This window comes from Thalassophryne amazonica, chromosome 18 (genome assembly GCF_902500255.1).
Source record: "Thalassophryne amazonica chromosome 18, fThaAma1.1, whole genome shotgun sequence".
Taxonomy (NCBI): domain Eukaryota; kingdom Metazoa; phylum Chordata; class Actinopteri; order Batrachoidiformes; family Batrachoididae; genus Thalassophryne; species Thalassophryne amazonica.
This window is the reverse complement of record NC_047120.1, coordinates 68,482,471-68,501,758: the sequence shown is the minus strand read 5'-3', so window position 1 is coordinate 68,501,758 and position 19,288 is coordinate 68,482,471. Positions and strand designations below refer to the sequence as shown.

The 19,288-nt window shown below is 42.7% G+C and overlaps 1 protein-coding gene across 5 annotated transcripts in view; it reads left to right on the top strand.

Moving 5' to 3' along the window:
- The window catches only part of myocd (myocardin), a 72,739-nt gene that overhangs the window by 16,326 nt on the left and 37,125 nt on the right, over positions 1–19,288 (top strand). For 3 of the 5 annotated variants that reach the window (XM_034194044.1, XM_034194046.1, XM_034194042.1), the window contains exon 2: positions 1,938–2,003. The exons of 1 other annotated variant lie outside the window; for it this stretch is intronic. In XM_034194044.1, the coding sequence (XP_034049935.1) occupies positions 1,938–2,003 (66 nt within the window). The remainder of the gene's footprint in view (positions 1–1,937; positions 2,004–19,288) is intronic. One more of the 5 variants, XM_034194047.1, reaches the window with a different exon arrangement.

Sequence of the window (19,288 nt, the reverse complement as noted above, 5' to 3'; positions counted from 1 at the left end):
TCAGATGGAATGTCTCTGGAGCTCTACGTCACCCAAAGTAGTTATAATTTGCTTGATTAAATAATATATTAGGGGTCACCTGATTATCGACCTGCCTGATTATCACTGTCGATATTCAGCATTTTTGCGGCTATCATATCGGCCAGTTATAGCAGCCGATATGCCCGTTCATTTTTGCAGTGCTGGATGTAGCAACTCACTGGTCACCAAGTTCCCCATTCATGCGTACATTTGTTAAAAAGAGACCTCCAGTCAGCGACTTAATTTTACAGATTAAAGTCTTTGTGTTTCCAACAAGATCCAGGAGGACAAAAGAAATGTGTCGCTGATCCTGGCTTTGAGCTAAACAAGGCGAGAAGGGAGAGGGTGGTTCACTCATTTTCACATGAAAATAATAAGTTAATATTTTTCATTAAACAGTTTAAAAACTGTACAGACCGTTTACAAATGACCACATGATTGAACAGCAGACTTTAGTGCTAAATGCTCGTTAATGCAGCTAATGATCATAAAAAGCACACACCTTTATGTTTATGAAACAAAGTGTGGAAAACTGATTCAGAAAATTTTTCATCCGAGTTTTATCCTTTAAAAAACAGTCCAGGTACAGCTTTTGTTCAAATAAGACAATTATTAAAAGGGTTATTGTAATAAATAAATAAAAGCAATCACACTCAAAAATGTTGAAGGGAGAAAAACTAATTTTTAAGTTATTTTGAAGAAATACTATGTGCATCCAACATTCGTGTGGTTTTAACTTTTTAAAGATTATTTATGATCTGCGTATAACATTAAATATAACAGAAATATGAAATATGCATCATATGTTATTTAAATTGCCTCAAGTTGTGGCTCTGATAGTCATTTACAAAAAAGTTTAAATCTTAAGTGATTTTCATTTATTCAACTTCACAAAGGCCCATTGATGTGTGTGAACTGGTAGTCACAGAGGGGCTCTTAGCCTAAACCACTCTTTTAAAATATGAATCACTGCTTTCTGGTTTGAGGCAAAGTCCTGCCCACAGGTCTATTTAATTTGTTAGATGTCAGAAGTTCAGCCTGTGAGTGCTGAAGGCTGCTGTCCTACAGACTGACAGAGAAGAAGACAGCAGAGTGCAGACTGGAACTGTGTCCGTTGGATTTATTGATTTGTTCAACTTCATAAAAATGTTATTTAGGGCTCCTTGCGCTTTTTGTATTGTCATGTTGAAAGGTTCTGTGAATTAAACATATGCTGCAAAACATTTAAAGAAAGATGTGTTAAGAGTGTTATACTACCTTTTGACACCTTTTTGAAACAATTTTCTGCAGGCAAATATCGGCCTGAAATTTGGTATCATTCTCCAAACCTTGTCAATGATCGGTATCAGTATCGGCCCTTAAAAATCTGTATCGGCTGACCCCTACAATATATCCATTTAAATGCTGTTTAAGTCATGATCACCAATTCAGTGCTTCCTGAGCGTATATTTAAGTACATTAGACTGTGACGTTAATGTTCCTGTAATTACTGCTAACGTTATGAAACTGATCATTTGAAGTTGCTGACGCAGGCGCCCTCTGTGGACGTTCTTCAGACTGCAGTCTGTCTCCGCTGTAGTGTCAGAGTCTGTCATGAGCTCATGTATATTACAGGTTTACTGTTTCTTTTTTTCTGGTCACCGACTTTTCATCCAGTGTTCTTGAGAGTATTATTGTGAATCCACTGTGAAGTTTGACAAAATGTGTTGACACGAGTTATTTTCAATCTTCTAAAAGCTCAAAATGAAGTTTAAAGTGGGTTAAATTCTCAGTCTGCTTCTGCTTTTTCCTACCCCCCCCCCACCATCTGTCCTTCCTATCCACATCTTTCTCCTTCACTAATCCCCGCTCCCTCACTCTCTTTTTTGCTCTTTTTGTTTACCCACCACCACCACCACCACACACGCACGCTTCAGTCCTACAGTTAAGACTTCAGCAGAGGAGGACGCGAGAGCAGCTGGCAGACCAAGGCATCATGCCTCGTGAGTAGATACCTTCCAACACTGAGCTGCTGCATGCACGTGCACATGTCCACATCCACCTACGTCCATGCTTTCCATAGCGTGACTACACAAAGTGGGCGGGGAGTCCAGCCCAGGCGTTAATTGTGACCCCTGTGACCTTATGACGACATTATAACCTGCAAGAAACTCCGGGAGCCACATGCACACAACTTTATGTAGATTCAAGACTTAAATGTCTGTTTGCACTCACAAGGAGAAATATGCATGTAGATTTTTTTGTTGTTTTGCCAACCTACACTTGGATTTGCAGTTAACTGAGTATTGCTCAGTATGTAAGAAGATCATGTGCATAAAGATGACATAGGTTCGTGATGTGCTACATGCACAGATCCTCCGTTTCTTTATGAATATACCTTGTTTTGTTGTTTGTACAGAAGTGATTCATGTTTAACCACCACGAGGCAGCCAACAACTGTATTCCATGTAAAGTTGCAGCGGCATAATGGCATTCTGTGCCAAGAATGAAGCAACGCTCCCTCTGTGTGTTGTGGTTGGAGCTTTTCAGTTTGTTGTTGACATAGTGTGTGTTTAGTGCTTTTTAGTGTGTGTTAGTCCTGCCCTGTGATCCCGCTGCCCCGCCCCACTTTTATAAAGAGACCGTAGTCGTGAATGCCCGCGTAAGTCTGTGCATTAAACATGAAAATTCATGAATGAATTTCAATTTCAATTTATTTTCATTTATATAGCACCAAATCACAACAGAGTTGCCTCAAGAGGCTTCACACAGGTAAGGTCTAACCTTACTAACCCCCAGAGCAACAGTGGTAAGAAAAAACTCCTTCTGAGGAAGAAACCTCAAGCAGACCAGACTCAAAGGGATGACCCTCTGCTTGGGCCATGATACAGACATAAATTACAGAACAATTCACAAAACGAATATACAGGAAAAGCTGGAGACAGGACAGGAGGGTCTCCAGCACAAATACCACCCCCATCAGGTGGATGGAGCTGCACCTTAAACAGAGAGAAAAAACAGAATCAGGCATCAGAAAGACATCAAATACTGTATAATTTGTCAGCATTAAACAACAAGAAAAACAGGAAATACTAAGGTGATCGCCAGCCACTAGCCCTAAACTTCACTAAAAGACCCAGAATTTAGGTAAAGTTGAGGCCGCGGCCCGCTCGTTTACAAATAAAATTAATTAAAAGAGTAAAAAGCATAGAACTATACTATGCCAGTATGCTAGCCATACGAAAGGGAAAATAACTGCGTCTTAAGTCTGGACTTGAAAGTCTCCACAGAATCTGACTGTTTTATTGATGCAGGGAGATCATTCCACAGAACAGGGGCATGATATGAGAAAGCTCTGTGACCCGCAGACTTGTTATTCACCTGAGGGACACAAAGTAGTCCTGCACCCTGAGAATGCAAAGCCCGGGCCGGTACGTAAGGTTTAATTAGGTCAGCTAGGTAGGGAGGTGCCAGTCCATGAACAATTTTATAGACTAGTAGCAGAACCTTAAAATCTGATCTCACTGGGACAGGAAGCCAGTGAAGAGGCGCCAAAATGGGTGTAATGTGGTCGAACTTTCTGCTTTGTTTCAAAAGTCTGGCTGCAGCATTTTGAACCAGTTGGAGAGCCCTAATGCTGGACTGCGGTAAACCAGAAAATAGAACATTGCAGTACTCTGTGCATTCTGCACAGAGTTATCTGGGTGTTGATTACTGCCGTCTCATTATGGATGTGGGGGAGGAGCCATGGTTTCACAGGGCATCACTCACACACAGTATCGGTGCATGTACGTAAAGGTGCGCGCACGCCAAAGCAGACGAGGAACAGAAAAGCTCAGATTGCAGCACACATGGAGTGTTGCTTGGTGTCATTCTCTATGCAGGATGACTTTAATCCACTACATCTTGCCGACAATCATGACCTGAAGTTTTTTTTTTTTGAATGATTTCCCTCAGCGTGTGTAAAATGTGTCATTGTGGCCCTGTTGTGCTGACCTCGATTTGCCACCATAAATGTGATGTTTGTGCTACAGTGTTATTCTGAGATGCCTCATTTGAAAAATTTTATAAAAGTTGTACTTTTGCAGGTTTGAGATGAAGCGATTAGAACTGAACACCTGCAGCTTAAACCGTAAAAAAAACCCTGATGGGTAAAAACACATTAAAAGTCAAGTTCAAAAATCAGTAACATGCAAATTCAGCCTGAGTTAATTCTGTAAAATCAGCTGCTGTAGGTTTGTCTCTGAGTCATAGTGGTTGGAATAATAAAAAAACACAGAGACACGTGGTTTTATCGCCTCCAGCTACTGCACTTCCTTCACTGTTCAGTCAACTGAGACACCGTGTGGGAAAGAGAACGTGACTTAACGTTAAAGTGCTGAAGGTGGAGAGAAACGACAGAAAAAATGGAGTATGTTGTTATTGGAATGGTGTTGATTTTGACAATATACTGTTACGTAGCTTCATTTGCAACAGTTTATCTTATTCAGTAACAACTGTTGGTCTCAAACCACAAGAGAAATGGGATAATCTTAGAATTAATCTCTGATTAATTTTATAGAAACTATAATTAAGACAAATACACACTATTGCCCAAGAGGTGATAGTCAGTAAAAGAATGTAACGGGGGGATTTGTCACCTTTGCCCAGCTTACAGAGGAATCAGCTCAGCTCTGACTGGTAATTGGGCAGCACAGTCTCGTTTGAGGGCGGGTGCTGAAGGCATAAAATATGACGCATATGATGTAATTTCTTTACTTCCGGGGTAGCAGGAGATGGTAATGGTAGAAAAAAAAGAAGTCTTTTTTTCAAATATGCTTACATCCACTTCAGAGATTGTGCATTGTGTAATTTGGGAGATATTTCATATAAGAAGTGGGTGTCTACCATGACACCCCCCCCCCACCCACCCACACACACCCTATGCAAAAAAGAAAACTGCAGTATATACTGTAATTGTAACATCTTTCAAAATATTAGAATGTAATTGTTTTGACTTGATGAACCCTGCATTGAACACAACATTCAAGTTTATGATATATAATGCTCCTGACTTGGTAGTTCTTGTGTTAGAGAAGTCAAAAAGCTGCATAAGTACTGATATTACACTCAACAAACATATAAACGCTTCACTTTTGGTTTTGCTCCCATTTTGTATGAGATGAACTCAAAGATCTAAAACTTTTTCCACATACACAATATCACCATTTCCCTCAAATATTGTTCACAAACCAGTCTAAATCTGTGATAGTGAGCACTTCTCCTTTGCTGAGATAATCCATCCCACCTCACATGTGTGCCATATCAAGATGCTGATTAGACACCATGATTAGTGCACAGGTGTGCCTTAGACTGCCCACAATAAAAGGCCACTCTGAAAGGTGCAGTTTTGTTTTATTGGGGGGGGATACCAGTCAGTATCTGGTGTGACCACCATTTGCCTCATGCAGTGCAACACATCTCCTTCACATAGAGTTGATCAGGTTGTCAATTGTGGCCTGTGGAATGTTGGTCCACTCCTCTTCAATGGCTGTGCGAAGTTGCTGGATATTGGCAGGAACTGGTACACGCTGTCGTATACGCCGGTCCAGAGCATCCCAAACATACTCAATGGGTGACATGTCCGGTGAGTATGCCGGCCATGCAAGAACTGGGACATTTTCAGCTTCCAAGAATTGTGTACAGATCCTTGCAACATGGGGCCGTGCATCATCCTGCTGCAACATGAGGTGATGTTCTTGGATGTATGGCACAACAATGGGCCTCAGGATCTCATCACAATATCTCTGTGCATTCAAAATGCCATCAATAAAATGCACCTGTGTTCTTCGTCCATAACAGACGCCTGCCCATACCATAACCCCACCGCCACCATGGGCCACTCGATCCACAACATTGACATCAGAAAACCGCTCACCCACACGACGCCACACACGCTGTCTGCCATCTGCCCTGAACAGTGTGAACCGGGATTCATCCGTGAAGAGAACACCTCTCCAACGTGCCAAACGCCAGTGAATGTGAGCATTTGCCCACTCAAGTCAGTTACGACGACGAACTGGAGTCAGGTCGAGACCCCGATGAGGACGACGAGCATGCAGATGAGCTTCCCTGAGACGGTTTCTGACAGTTTGTGCAGAAATTCTTTGGTTATGCAAACTGATTGTTTCAGCAGCTGTCCGAGTGGCTGGTCTCAGACGATCTTGGAGGTGAACATGCTGGATGTGGAGGTCCTGGGCTGGTGTGGTTACACGTGGTCTGCGGTTGTGAGGCTGGTTGGATGTACTGCCAAATTCTCTGAAACGCCTTTGGAGACGGCTTATGGTAGAGAAATGAACATTCAATACACGAGCAACAGCTCTGGTTGACATTCCTGCTGTCAGCATGCCAATTGCATGCTCCCTCAAATCTTGCAACATCTGTGGCATTGTGCTGTGTGATAAAACTGCACCTTTCAGAGTGGCCTTTTATTGTGGGCAGTCTAAGGCACACCTGTGCACTAATCATGGTGTCTAATCAGCATCTTGATATGGCACACCTGTGAGGTGGGATGGATTATCTCAGCAAAGGAGAAGTGCTCACTATCACAGATTTAGACTGGTTTGTGAACAATATTTGAGGGAAATGGTGATATTGTGTATGTGGAAAAAGTTTTAGATCTTTGAGTACATCTCATAGAAATGGGAGCAAAACCAAAAGTGTTGCGTTTATATTTTTGTTGAGTGTATTACAGTGATCATGCAATTACACATGTAATTTCAAGTCACAGCATGGCAAGTTGTAGTAAATCAAGTGTCATGACCAAGCCAAAAGCAAGATCTCAGGCTAAAGAATTTGATCAAACCTTTGACAATGGTTTATGTTTTTAAAGGTTTTGAAGAGCATGGCCTCCTCCTAAGTTATTCACACAGTGTTACTGAAATAAAACCTTTGTGAAAGGATTGTGTTATTAAAGTTTTTGAAGAGCATGGACAAACTTTACACATAGCGGAATAGCTAGATAATTGAAAATAGAGCATACTTTGTTACATTCAAGGGGTGGGGGGTTATTTTCAAGATATAGGATTAACTTTGATGCCAAAATGCTGGTATTAATATTGTGAATCATTTTCCAAGTGGATGTATTGAAATTCTGACTTGTGATTTTACCACCTCCTGCGGCGGGGGACAGAAACACGGCATTTTCTCTGAGATTTTGGGAAAATTACATGCAAAAAAAGTGAAAATACAAAGAAAAAGTGAGGATGTGGTGGGAAAGTGGACATGTGTTGCAGTTTGTTTATGACTCGGAGCTCAAACGTGTCGAGGCGGTTTTGCAGGCAACAGAACGGAGCTACTCTGGTTAGCTGTGTGGGCTAACACTTACCAACACCGCGTCTCCCATCTGCCTCTCCTTTTCTTCTTCACTGGGAACCGAAAAAACCAAATAGTTTTCCTGCTTCGGTGATTGCAGCTGGAAAAAACATTTCACCATTTATCCATTTGAACTTATGCTGTGTATAATTGCGCAACGGAGCACAGGTCCCCATAAGTGGTTAAATCCTGCGATATCACACAGGGTTCAAATGAGACTGCAGTGCCCTATTGTGTTGTACCGTCCCACTCGGCTGACTACTTGGAGCAGTTGTGTCAGGCTGATTGTCTTGTCAGGATGTTGGGTATCTCTGTTACCAGGGTTCAGGCAGCTGATCCACCAATCGGGTGCAAACAGCCAAAACTCAGTGAAATTTCAAAGGTGATGGGTTAAAAGATGAGAGTGTGTAATGCTGCAGAGAGCTGTGATATCTCGGCTGAACATCTTCAAGCAGGTGGAGATGTTGTTCCTCTACGGTTCCACGTCGTCTTTGCTGCCATTTGAGAGATGGCTATCATCTCAACAGACTGGAAGAAAGGACTTCTGTGTAAAGGAAAGCATAACTGGCTGAACTGCAACGGTTACTCTGTTCTCCACATTGGGCAGCGGTAACATGCAGAAGTCATTCTCTGTGTGATTGAGTGTCAGCTGCTTATCAACCGGAGCAGTCTGATGTCACGCCCAAGAAGTCAGCTGTCGATTGCATCCCATTACTGCGAGTAGTCACTGAACACCAGTGTGAATCTTTGCAGGATCTCTCTGTAGTCCATGTTGATTTTTGCAAAGTTACTCAGTTGATCTTGCTCCTTTATTTTGCAGTTTAAGAATTTGTGAAGTCCCCAGTAAGTTGCTGGACAGGACAACTGGCCTATACTTGGCAGAATAGTCATAATGGACATTTTCCAAGTGAATTCTACCATTGGTGATTAAAGGTTCATTGACTGTGACTTTGCGGACGATGCTATGAGCTTCATGGAATCAGTGGATGCCCTGATTGTAGCACTTGAGAAGTCTGAGTGAGAAGCTGAGTGTGTGTGAGCTCGGGACTTTACTGGCACAAGACTATTGTCCAGGTGTTCAGCGACTTCCGAGATTCATCATGGATGTATTTATATGCAGTGAAAGCTCTGAACTTGTTGAGGGATTCCTTTATCTTGGAAGTGGCATTATATCTTGGGGAGCTCAGCCTTTGAGGTTGAGGGATTTCTGGGAAGAACGTATGGAATCATGAGGTTCCTTCCTGGACAGAGGTGTTTGGTAATGTCAATATCTTTGCATGAGAACAAGTTTGTCTTTTGGGTGCTTCCAGTCTTACTGTATTTTTGTGAGACTTGGACTCTATAATTCCTGACCAAAGAGGATTATGGAATGTTTTGGAACTAGGTCGTATAAGAAAATCACGGGTACCAGTGATTCTCATCCAGTACCAGTCAACAGTTTGGACTCATTTTCCATTCAGTTGAATTGATTTGTGTACATTTGTAGTCTAAACTCTTGGTCGGTTACATGTGGTTCCTCCGGTGTTGACTTAGGTGGATGCAGCACACCAGATGGATATGTATGCAGACAGCAAGCAGGGAGACAGGCAGAGTGCAGAAAGTGAGAAGGCAGACGGGTCGGTGAGTGACCGCCGAGGAATGCTCTCGTGTTGGAAAAGCTCTTGGTGTCAGTAGAAACAGTGACTGCATCGCCAGACGTACAAAGACGACACCTGTTTACACCATCAAATCAACACAGCAAAGATCCCAGCTGGGATTTAGAGCTTTACGTTGCCACCTCGGACATCGGCCTTGTGCTGAGAACATGTAGACCTGATGGTACCGACAGTACTCTTAAATGCTAAGCGTTAACGCCCCTCCTGTTCTTTTAGGAGCGCTCGTGCTGTAATTCTGCAACACAACGTACTGTGCTGTGTAGCTCTGACGCTCGTACACTAAGAGCCTGACTGACTGAAGATTTGTGTGTGTGTGTGTGTGTGTGTGTGTGTGTGTGTGTGTGTGTGTGTGTGTGTGTGTGTGTGTGTGTGTGTGTGTGTGTGTGTGTGTGTGTGTGTGTGTGTGTGTGTGAAAATGTGCACAAACACCTGCATGCTGAGTTACTAACAATGTGCAAGAGGATAATGTGTCAAATATGTAAAACAGCACGTATTTTCCATTTTAGCGTGTTTGCATTGATGCACATGAATTTTGGGTTTGTCCACCTGAGCGCACAAAATTGTGAGAGAGAACATGCAAATAATAGATGGTGTTTGCACATGAAACATGATTTAGCCAGGTTAAAAGGAAAATTATCTGGAGCTGATAGCATCTGTATTTTGTGCATTTTTACACCTTGGCATTAAATTATTGCACTTGACAGACTTGATGCTGCTCCAGCACAGAGGCCAGAAATTATTTTTGGAGGTGCTGATTCTTTGGGGGAGATGATTTTGCAAATTGCAATCATTGCAAACATGGGGCACATTTAAAGAGTTAAGTTCCTGCTTTTTTTTTTTTTTTTTTTTAAGAATAAATGCTCTGTGTGTCATCCACAGCCAATTATTTTTGAGATTCTGGAAATCAAAGTTATGAATAATCACAAGCAAAACACAGTACTATTTTTGATTAGTGTGCATTAAATTGCTGGTTTCTACTGGACAATTTATTTGACTTATAAACCTGCTCATTAGTAGTGTCAGCACTGGATAGTATTGCCCGTGGTTAGTATTGCTTGTGATTAGTATCACCCGTGGTTAGTATTGCTTGTGGTTAGTATCACCTGTGGTTATTATCGCCCGTGGTTAGTATCGCCTGTGGTTAGTATCACCTGTGGTTAGTATCACCCGTGATTAGTATGGCTTGTGGTTAGTATCGCCCTTGGTTAGTATCGCCCATGGTTAGTATGGCTTGTGGTTAGTATTGCCTGTGTTTAGTATCGCTTGTGGGTAGTATTGCCCGTGGTTAGTATCACTTGTGGTTAGTATCGCCCGTGGTTACTATCGCCCTTGGTTAGTATCACCCATGGTTAGTATCGCTTGTGGTTAGTATCACCTGTGGTTAGTATTGCTTGTGGTTAGTATCACCTGTGGGTAGTACCACCCGTGGTTAGGTTCGCCCGTGGTTAGTATCGCCCGTGGTTAGTATCGCCCATGGTTAGTATGGCTTGTGGTTAGTATCGCCTGTGTTTAGTATCGCTTGTGGGTAGTATCGCCCGTGTTTAGTATTGCTTGTGGTTAGTATCACCTGTGGTTAGTATTGCTTGTGGTTAGTATCACCTGTGGTTAGTATGACCTGTGGATAGTATCGCCCGTGGTTACTATCGCCCTTGGTTAGTATCACCCATGGTTAGTATCGCTTGTGGTTAGTGTCACCCGTGGTTAGTATCGCTTGTGGTTAGTATCACCTCTGGGTAGTATTGCCTGTGGTTAGTATTGCTTGTGGTTAGTATCACCCGTGGTTAGTATTGCTTGTGGTTAGTATCACCTGTGGGTAGTATCACCCGTGGTTAGTATCGCTTGTGGGTAGTATCGTCTGTGGTTAGTATCACTCATGGGTAGTATCATCTGTGGTTAGCACTTTCTTTAAGATAGCATCACTTGGAAGTAAAAAGCAACCAAAACCCAGAAATCAAGTAATTTCCCCGAAACATTGACTCTGCACTGCAGAGGACACATCAGTTGTGTAGACTGTCCCCAGAAAAGGCAGATTAATAAACGTCAGTCTGTAATGTCACATTATGGATTTCTGAGATTTGCAATTTTATTTTTCAATTTATTTTCTTTTATATAGCGCCAAATCACAACAGAGTTGCCTCAAGGCGCTTCCCACAAGTAAAGTCTAACCTTACTAACCCCCAGAGCAACAGTGGTAATAAAAACTCCCTCTGAGGAAGAAACCTCAAGCAGACCAGACTCAAAGGGGTGACCCTCTGCTTGGGCCATGATACAGACATAAAGCAGTCATCTGATCTGCTGTTCTATACACACATCAATAAGTTATTTGTTTGATTTGGTCCAGTGGCTTTGCTGCTCATTTATAGAAGTTCAGAGGTCAAATGAACCTTCAGACACATCTTAAAGGGCAACAGGACTCTTGTTACAAATACTTATTGATATCATGTACTAACCTTTAAGAAGTATTTGTAACTCCTGCTGCTGTACTTGTCCTGTCATTGTACACCATATTTCTAGGTGTCTGTGCTCAGCATAAGTCCCGTCCTATCACTGCCAGGGTCTTCACATTCACAGGGAACATTCTTGGGACACAGAGCTTGGACTTTTTTAACAGGGAGGACTTGGAGCTGGTATCTCAATTTAAATATCTTGGAATTATCTTGGACTCAAACTTGCCCTTCAAAAAACATATTAAAGTCAAAAACACAGTAAATTTTAATTTCCTAAATTTTAAACATATACGTCCCTCTCTAACAACTAAAATGTATCTCTTTTGCATGGTTTTCTCACACATTGACTACTGCTTCACTAACTGGGCATTTGCAGGCACTTTGGTATTAAAATCCATAGAGCAGCTGTATAACAGAGCAGTTAAGATATATGACAGACAATCTAACTCTTATCATCACTGTAAGGTTCTGGAAAAGCATACGTTTCTAGACTTTGAAAATCTGAAGGTATTCAAATATGCCTGCTTCATATATAAATGTTGACATGGACCAGCACCAACTCCTGCTAAAGAATTCATACACATAAAAAGACTCACATGGTAAAAGATCTGACACAAAAGGCCACACAAGACTCACACAAGGACGACCTTTGGTCAGAACATGTTCTCCGTTAAAGGTGGACAAGTTTGAAACAACCTCCCAGTCACAATCAGGGAGAGCACCACGTTCAGTACCTTCAAAGGACAATTGAAAACTTGGTTACTGGCAAATCAGACATGCACCCATCTGTAGACTAAAACACAATTCACCTGTGGAGGCACCACTCGAGTTTCCTTCTCACTTATATGTACACAATGCCCTTGTGTATTTTATTTTATTAAACAGTTTAGTAGTCTTTACACAGTAAACTTGTGTATGACACCCTGTGTAATATTTACATTTGTGCATGTGCAAATGAGTGTATTGGGCATCGTGCAATACAACCCAGTACTGTAATGTGCTGTTACAACCAGGCACTGAACCACTTTTGCACTTTGCACTTGTCACTTTAATACAGAACTTTTGCACCTCAACACCCATCAGGAAACTCTTTTGGTTTCTCCACCTGTCGGCTGTTTATTAACTATCAATTATTGCTACTTTGAATTGTAAATATTTGTATGTATATTCTGTTTTAATTGTTTTTCTGTCATGATTGATTTATTTTGGTATGTTGTGTGTTCTTAGTCTGTTTCTATGTTACTGGGACTACGGATGGAAATTAGCATCCTGCTATAATCCGGCATATTTACATGAAACAATGTTCATTAATATGCATTATCCCATTTCAAATAAACATATCTACAAGTTCAAAGATGGTTAACCTTGACCTTTTTTAAGAGGTTAAAAGGTCACATTCTGTTTCCTGTTGTTATGCTCATATGACCGAGGGTGTTTTGGTGTTGCGTTATATGATAATATGTTATGACACTGTGCTGCTGTGTGCACACACGAGCCTGTCAGATCTCAGCAGTAGCAGAGTAGCAGTACAAACTGTGCGTTCGTTTCACCGCGTACAGCTGGAGTTGTCAGAAAGGACAGCTGACATAAAACTGAATCCCAAAGCAGATCTCGACGAGATATGCTGTGGTAACCCCGAGGAACTGGAGTGCAGCTGAAAGCAGAAAAGTGTGTGTGTGTGTGTGTGTGTGTGTGTGTGTGTGTGTGTGTGTGTGTGTGTGTGTGTGTGTGTGTGTGTGTGTGTGTGTGTGTGTGTGTGTGTGTATCAGACAATGAAGATTTTAACATGTAATATTTTAATCTCAAATACTTTATCATAGCAGTAAATGTTGTACAAAATGTAATCATCAAAGTACTTTTAAGAACTTTAGTACTGGACTAAATGGGACTCCCCTAAATAAAGTAAAAAAAACAACAACAGCAGCAACAAAACATCTTTTCTGATCATTAAATTCATCTTAGTGATGGGAATCCCTGCTGGATGGTTCCATAAGAATCATAGGTCGGTGGTTCAAACAAACTTTTTCATGGGATGCCACGTGCACTCATGAGCATTCATTAGAAGCGAGGCGCTCATCACGCAGTGATTTCCCTGTATCAGAATATTTTGAGTAATCGTGAAGAACGTGTCTTTCGTCTCGTCGTACTTTAATGAAGAGCTGTTACTTGCAGGAACAAGAGGGGTCTGGGGACAGGGATTTGTAGAACGATATCTCTGGCACCGTGGTCCATTTCACAGAGGGTCCAGCCTCCTGATAAACCAGGGTAAGTGTGCAGGGAACAGAATCCAGAGACCCAGCAAGCTGCTATCAGTTTCTAGGAGTCTGTCACAGATAAAAGCAGCGAGCACAAACCTAATTGGCCATTGGGCTGAGAGCTGTTTAAAAAAAATCAAAATAAAAAAATAAATCAGTTGCTTGTTTATCTCCTGATTGCAGGCAAGAATCCAAGACTTCTATTTGTGCTGTTAGTGCACACTTTGTTAAACTCCTCAGTCCAAACTATCTGGCTCTTTTGGCGTGACCCGAAAACTCAAACTTTTGTCAGGAAAACGCGTTGTGAGTCCTCCTACTTGAGATGCTGGCTGGTTCTGCCCGGCTGTGTTATTCCTGCCGGGGAGATGGACGCGGCGCAGAGTCAGTGTATATGTTACCCGGGAAACATCTGGTGTTTATTAGGCTATTGAAGAATCCGGCTCGGTCTCTTAGGGCTGACTGGCGCGTGGCCTGCATGGGAGCATGCTGTCTGCCTGCCAGCCACAGGTCACACCCTGAACACACACACACAGTCTGCTGTAGCTGCAGGATTATTGTGCATTTTCCAGGATGCATAAGTAGGTGGTACTGTACCAGGCCCCCTGTTCTTTTGCAGATTATCTGTGCCTAATGCACATACATATGTCTGCCCTCTGAGTGTGTAGAGTTGATGCAGTTGGCAGGTGTGTGTGCGCTGTGATGGGTTTAAAGTGCATCATGTGTTTTAGTTCTGCTGTAGGATGTAAGCCAGCTTCAGATGCACCATATCCTGTTGCATCATGCGGCGTCTGCAAACAATGTGCTCACGGTGCAACAAGGTGGGGTTTTTTATACACACAGTTAAAGTTCCGTGTATCTCCATGTTGTCAGATCAAGTTTTGAATCTGTGTCAGCTGAGTGTAAAAGGAGGCGGGGCTGACAACCGGTGCTGAGACGGACGGCACCTGTTTCCGTACAGAATCCACATCTGTCCACCAGTGTGGCCTTCAGTCCTTTATTCATTCCTTCATGCAGTCCATAAATTTTTCCTCAGTTCTTTTCTTCTCTCATAGTTCCTTCAAATGTTCCTTCTTTCTATTTCTATTTTATTATTTTTCTTGGTTTTGGGAAAGCCTTGGCATGTACCCTGTAAAATGCAGTGAGTGAATGAGACCCTCCTTCTGGGTTTTTAACGTAATAATTCAAAAACAATAATTGTTTAATTTGCCAAATTAAAAGGACCTATAATGGAGATAAACTGATTAGATGCTGCTTAACTTTAATACACCAGATCAATCTGAAATGTAAGTTTGTTTTGCTTGTATAATATGTCATAGACCTGTCTGCCACCTGCTGGATGGTTGGTGTATATGCCCTATACATGGTGGAAATTAAGAGCAGGTGTGGTTAAAGTTACACAAAGCTGGAATTAAGCTTGTTATCAACTTCTTTCCATAGCCTAGTTTTGGTGGTCACCAAGACCACTGCTACTTGTCTGTCATCTGTCAGTATGTCTGCCCATCCATCCATCCATCCATCCATCCATTTGTCCAATTCTACCAACAGCTTTAGATTTTGGGGCTGAACCTGATTAGTCTGAATTGATCCGTTTGAAGTCCTCGTCCCGTCGTACCATCCTTATGTTCTATGCAAACTTTGTTTCTCGGTCTGATTTCCCATCCTTAATGTATTCTTTCATTCCTTCTCTCAACCTTAGATTGTTCCTTCATTTCTTAGGCATTTTCCCTCAACTTACTATTCTTCTTCCTCAAGTATCAAACTTATCTCTCCATTCCCTCCATCACTTTTTTTAAAATTTCAGATAAGGGTGGATTCCTTTAATTACATAAGACATTAAATATTTGATGTGAATTGCTGTGTATTAAATAATCTTCCTTTTTTAGATGTAATCTCTATCGTGTAGGGTTTGTTTTTGAGTGTCTCTCTTAGGAACCGTTTCTTGCCCTTTCTCCAGTTTCACACCCATTTTTCATCAGACTCTAATACCCTTCCTCAGCTGTCAGACTTAAAGCTCAACATTCTTCATTTTGTTTTGGCCCTCGACCTGAATTCATCTTTCAGTATTGGCCTCTGAAACATCCGACTAAAATTATATTTGACCAAATAAGTGCTGCCACGCATTTCACGCACTTAAATAATCAGGATGATTTGGATGGCTGTCATCTCCGCTGGATAATCACTCCTGTGAGTGATGTGGATAGACTGCAGACTGAGCCAGGATCGGACCGGCCCTGATTATTTTTACTGGATTTAGCAGAGAGAGAGAGACTGTGGAAGGTCAGAAATCTCACCTACTGCAGCTGTTGAATTCGAGTCACTTCATTTATTGTTTCAGGTCCTGAGTGTCTCCGTCTGGAGGCTCTGGATGAATATGATTCCATGACTCCAAAGCAGCGGATCAATACTGAAAGTGCCTTCATACTAATTCTGTTGTGTGGGCCGCCAGAAGAGGAGGTACTGCTGGCCCACCACCAGAGGGCGCCCTGCCTGAAGTGCGGGCTTCAGGCACGAGAGGGCGCAGTCGCCTCACAGGAGCAGCCAGGGTGACAGCTGTCACGCATCACCTGCAACAGCTGTTACCCATCATCTGATCAGCAGGGGAATATCAGCAGGACGACGCCTCCACCTCTTTGCCGAGATATCGTTCTACCTGGAAGGTAACGTGCTCAGCTGGCTGGTTAACAGTGATCTTTTGTGACTTTTGTGAGTTGTTTAGCTGAATCCTTTTCCAACGAGTGGTGGAGGTAGTTTTCCTGCCGTACGGATTCCTGGGTGCAGACGCACCCACATTTAATTGTTCTTTTGTTCCTCGCCAGCAGTACCAGGTCCGACACGCGGAGGCAGTGGCCACCTGGGAGTTCGGGACTTGGCGGCTCCAGTATTCCCGGGGTCTGGTGGCGGAGGAAATCGTGTGGTTCCGGTTCTGCTTTGGACAGACGTCTCCTATCTTCGAGCCTGCCCACACGACACCTTTTGTGATTTGGCTTTTGTCTATTGTTGTAATCTGTTGTAGTTGTTGTGCCCATTCACAACAGTAAAGTGTTGTTATTTGACCTCATCCATTGTCCGTTCATTTGCGCCCCCTGTTGTGGGTCCGTGTACCTACACTTTCCCAACAAATTCTTGTTTTTATCAATCTGGGTCTCCTACAGTATCCATCAGTTTGTAAAATGATAGCTGGCTGTCCATCTTTCCGTTGATTTTTCCACCACTTGTCCAGGGATGGGCTGTAAGGTAGCAAAGATGTCCTCCTCTTCAGCTGTATCCTCCATCATCTCCAAAGCGTTCTCCAACCGTTCCTAAAGCGGTAATCTATCAGCATATTTTGGGTATATCCAGGATTTCCTTTGAGTTGGGTTTGCCTTGAAACCCTTAAAATATGAAGTAGCAGTGGGTCTAACCTGAGTTCCCTCAGTGTACCAGAGCTCCTCATCCTGTCTTGGAGGACGCACTCAGCCACCCTGCAAAATAAACTCATTTCAGACGCTTGTTTTCATATCCTCATTCTTTTACTCACTACCTAGCACGTGTCTATTGAAAACTGTGGCATAAATAGACTGATGAGGTGAGTTTATTTTCCAAATCAGTTCCTTCTTCACCACCAGAGTCTGAAGCAACACCTGCGCTGCTGCTTCCACGGTCATTGGCGCCATAATCCACCTTTGGATCTTACACTCCATTTTGCCCTCAGTTGTGAAAATGCCAGGAAACTTAAAATCCTTCACTCGTGGCAGTGACTTGCTCTCATCCTTCTGGCATCTTCACAACTGAGGATGGGATGATTTACCAGATATCAACGGAGTACCAAGGGCTAACTATTGGAGGCACTGATTCGCTTTTCAGCTGCTGTCTGAAAACTGTCTCAGTGCACACATTCTGTACAAGTTTCCAACATCTGCAAAAATTAAGAGATGCTGCTAATTCTTCAGCACCATAAAAGTCCATCTTTGTCGCTGAAAAGGTCCAGCCTGCCAGTCGGACTCCCTTCAGTCGAATAGGAGTTGGACTATCAATAAGTAGACCTGGGTTCAGTTCCTGGTTATACTGTCTGTGTCTTTGGATCAGACACTTTGTCTGCATTGTTCCAGTCCAGCCATAAGTGGTTCCCAGCCTTGGCTGGGGAAGTAACCTGTGATGGACTGGCCATCCACAGAGGGGTCGGGGAGGTGGTCATAGGCTCTCATTAACATCACGCTATGGTATCTTGTGATAATCACCAGCAGGGCCCATGTAAGAGTTCTTCTGCTTCCAGTCAAACCCTTAAGAATCTTTTCTGCTGGTACAGCACCAAATCTTTGGAACTTATTTGACATTAAATACGTGAAAATTCTGTTGGTTAAGAGTGTAGTTGTAGTATTACTTTAATTTTGGGACTCTGGTTTCTGTTCAGCAGGTGAGACTTAGAAGTCCGCACAGTTTAGTGCCGAGTGGTTACAAACTATAACTAGTCCTAACGTTGATGGACATGCGAACATAAGCAGCACCTTCATCTGTTGTCAGAGGCACAGTAGCAATAAGTTGGAACACCTTTAAATATGGAGGTATTTATTCTAGTTTATTTTGCACTTGCTTGGACAAAACGAAAATGTTGGACCTAGTCCTGAATGATGGAGGCCCACGTAAAACATCTAGTTCACCATATAAAACATTAGTTAATCCCTCCAGTTCAAACGTACGTCCTCTAAAAAGTGATTTTTTTTTTTTTTTTTGGTACATCCACAGTGTGTGTTCTTGCTCTTCCATGCAGTAGAAGCAGTATCCATCCTGTCTGTAACCTGTTGTTGGTAATATGTGTGGTGTTGTGTAGACCCGGCCTCCAATTTCTCCTCTCTGGAGGCCCGGATGAGGCTAAGGCGAGCCCGGCTCGCTGAGGACCTGAATGAGAAGCTGGCTCTCAGGCCCGGGCCGCTGGAGCTGGTCCAAAAGAATATCATACCCCTAGACCCTGACGTCACAATGACAGGTACCAACCGAGGGATGCTGTGCAGTTTAACACACTCCGTCACCTGCATCTCAACCTGTGTGTGTGTGTGTGTGTGTGTGTGGTTTGTTCATCATGCACCAGCCTCGTTTGTGTACCGTTAAAGGAGAGCATGTTTCCTTCCTGATTGTGTTCTTGTGTGTACACTGTGTGCATTTTCTAAACAGTACAATGTACAGATTGCATGAATTTTCATCCGTTCACTCCCAGACTTCAGCATGACCTCACAACACTTTGTCAAAAACTAGCAGAAAACTGTGCATTGAGGACGAGGTTCTACTAAACCTTGTTCCAAACACAGCAGGAGCACGAACATTTTACATTCGAAGGTGCTTGGTTACACAAACATGTTGGCCACCAAATTTCAAATCCTTTCATTGGCAGTGACGTTTGGATTTGGTTGTTCTTACCGAGTTCAGTTTGGCTGCTCTTTGACAGCAGTTTGCCACTTAAGAAAATATCACATTCCTGTAGAAATCCAAAAACCTGCGTTGTTTGCGGTGAGTTGACGTATTATATCGGCGGAGCTAGTGCACGCTGGTATAGCAAGCTAGGTCAGTGACTATGATCTATCACCAAGCCTCGCTAGCATGAATA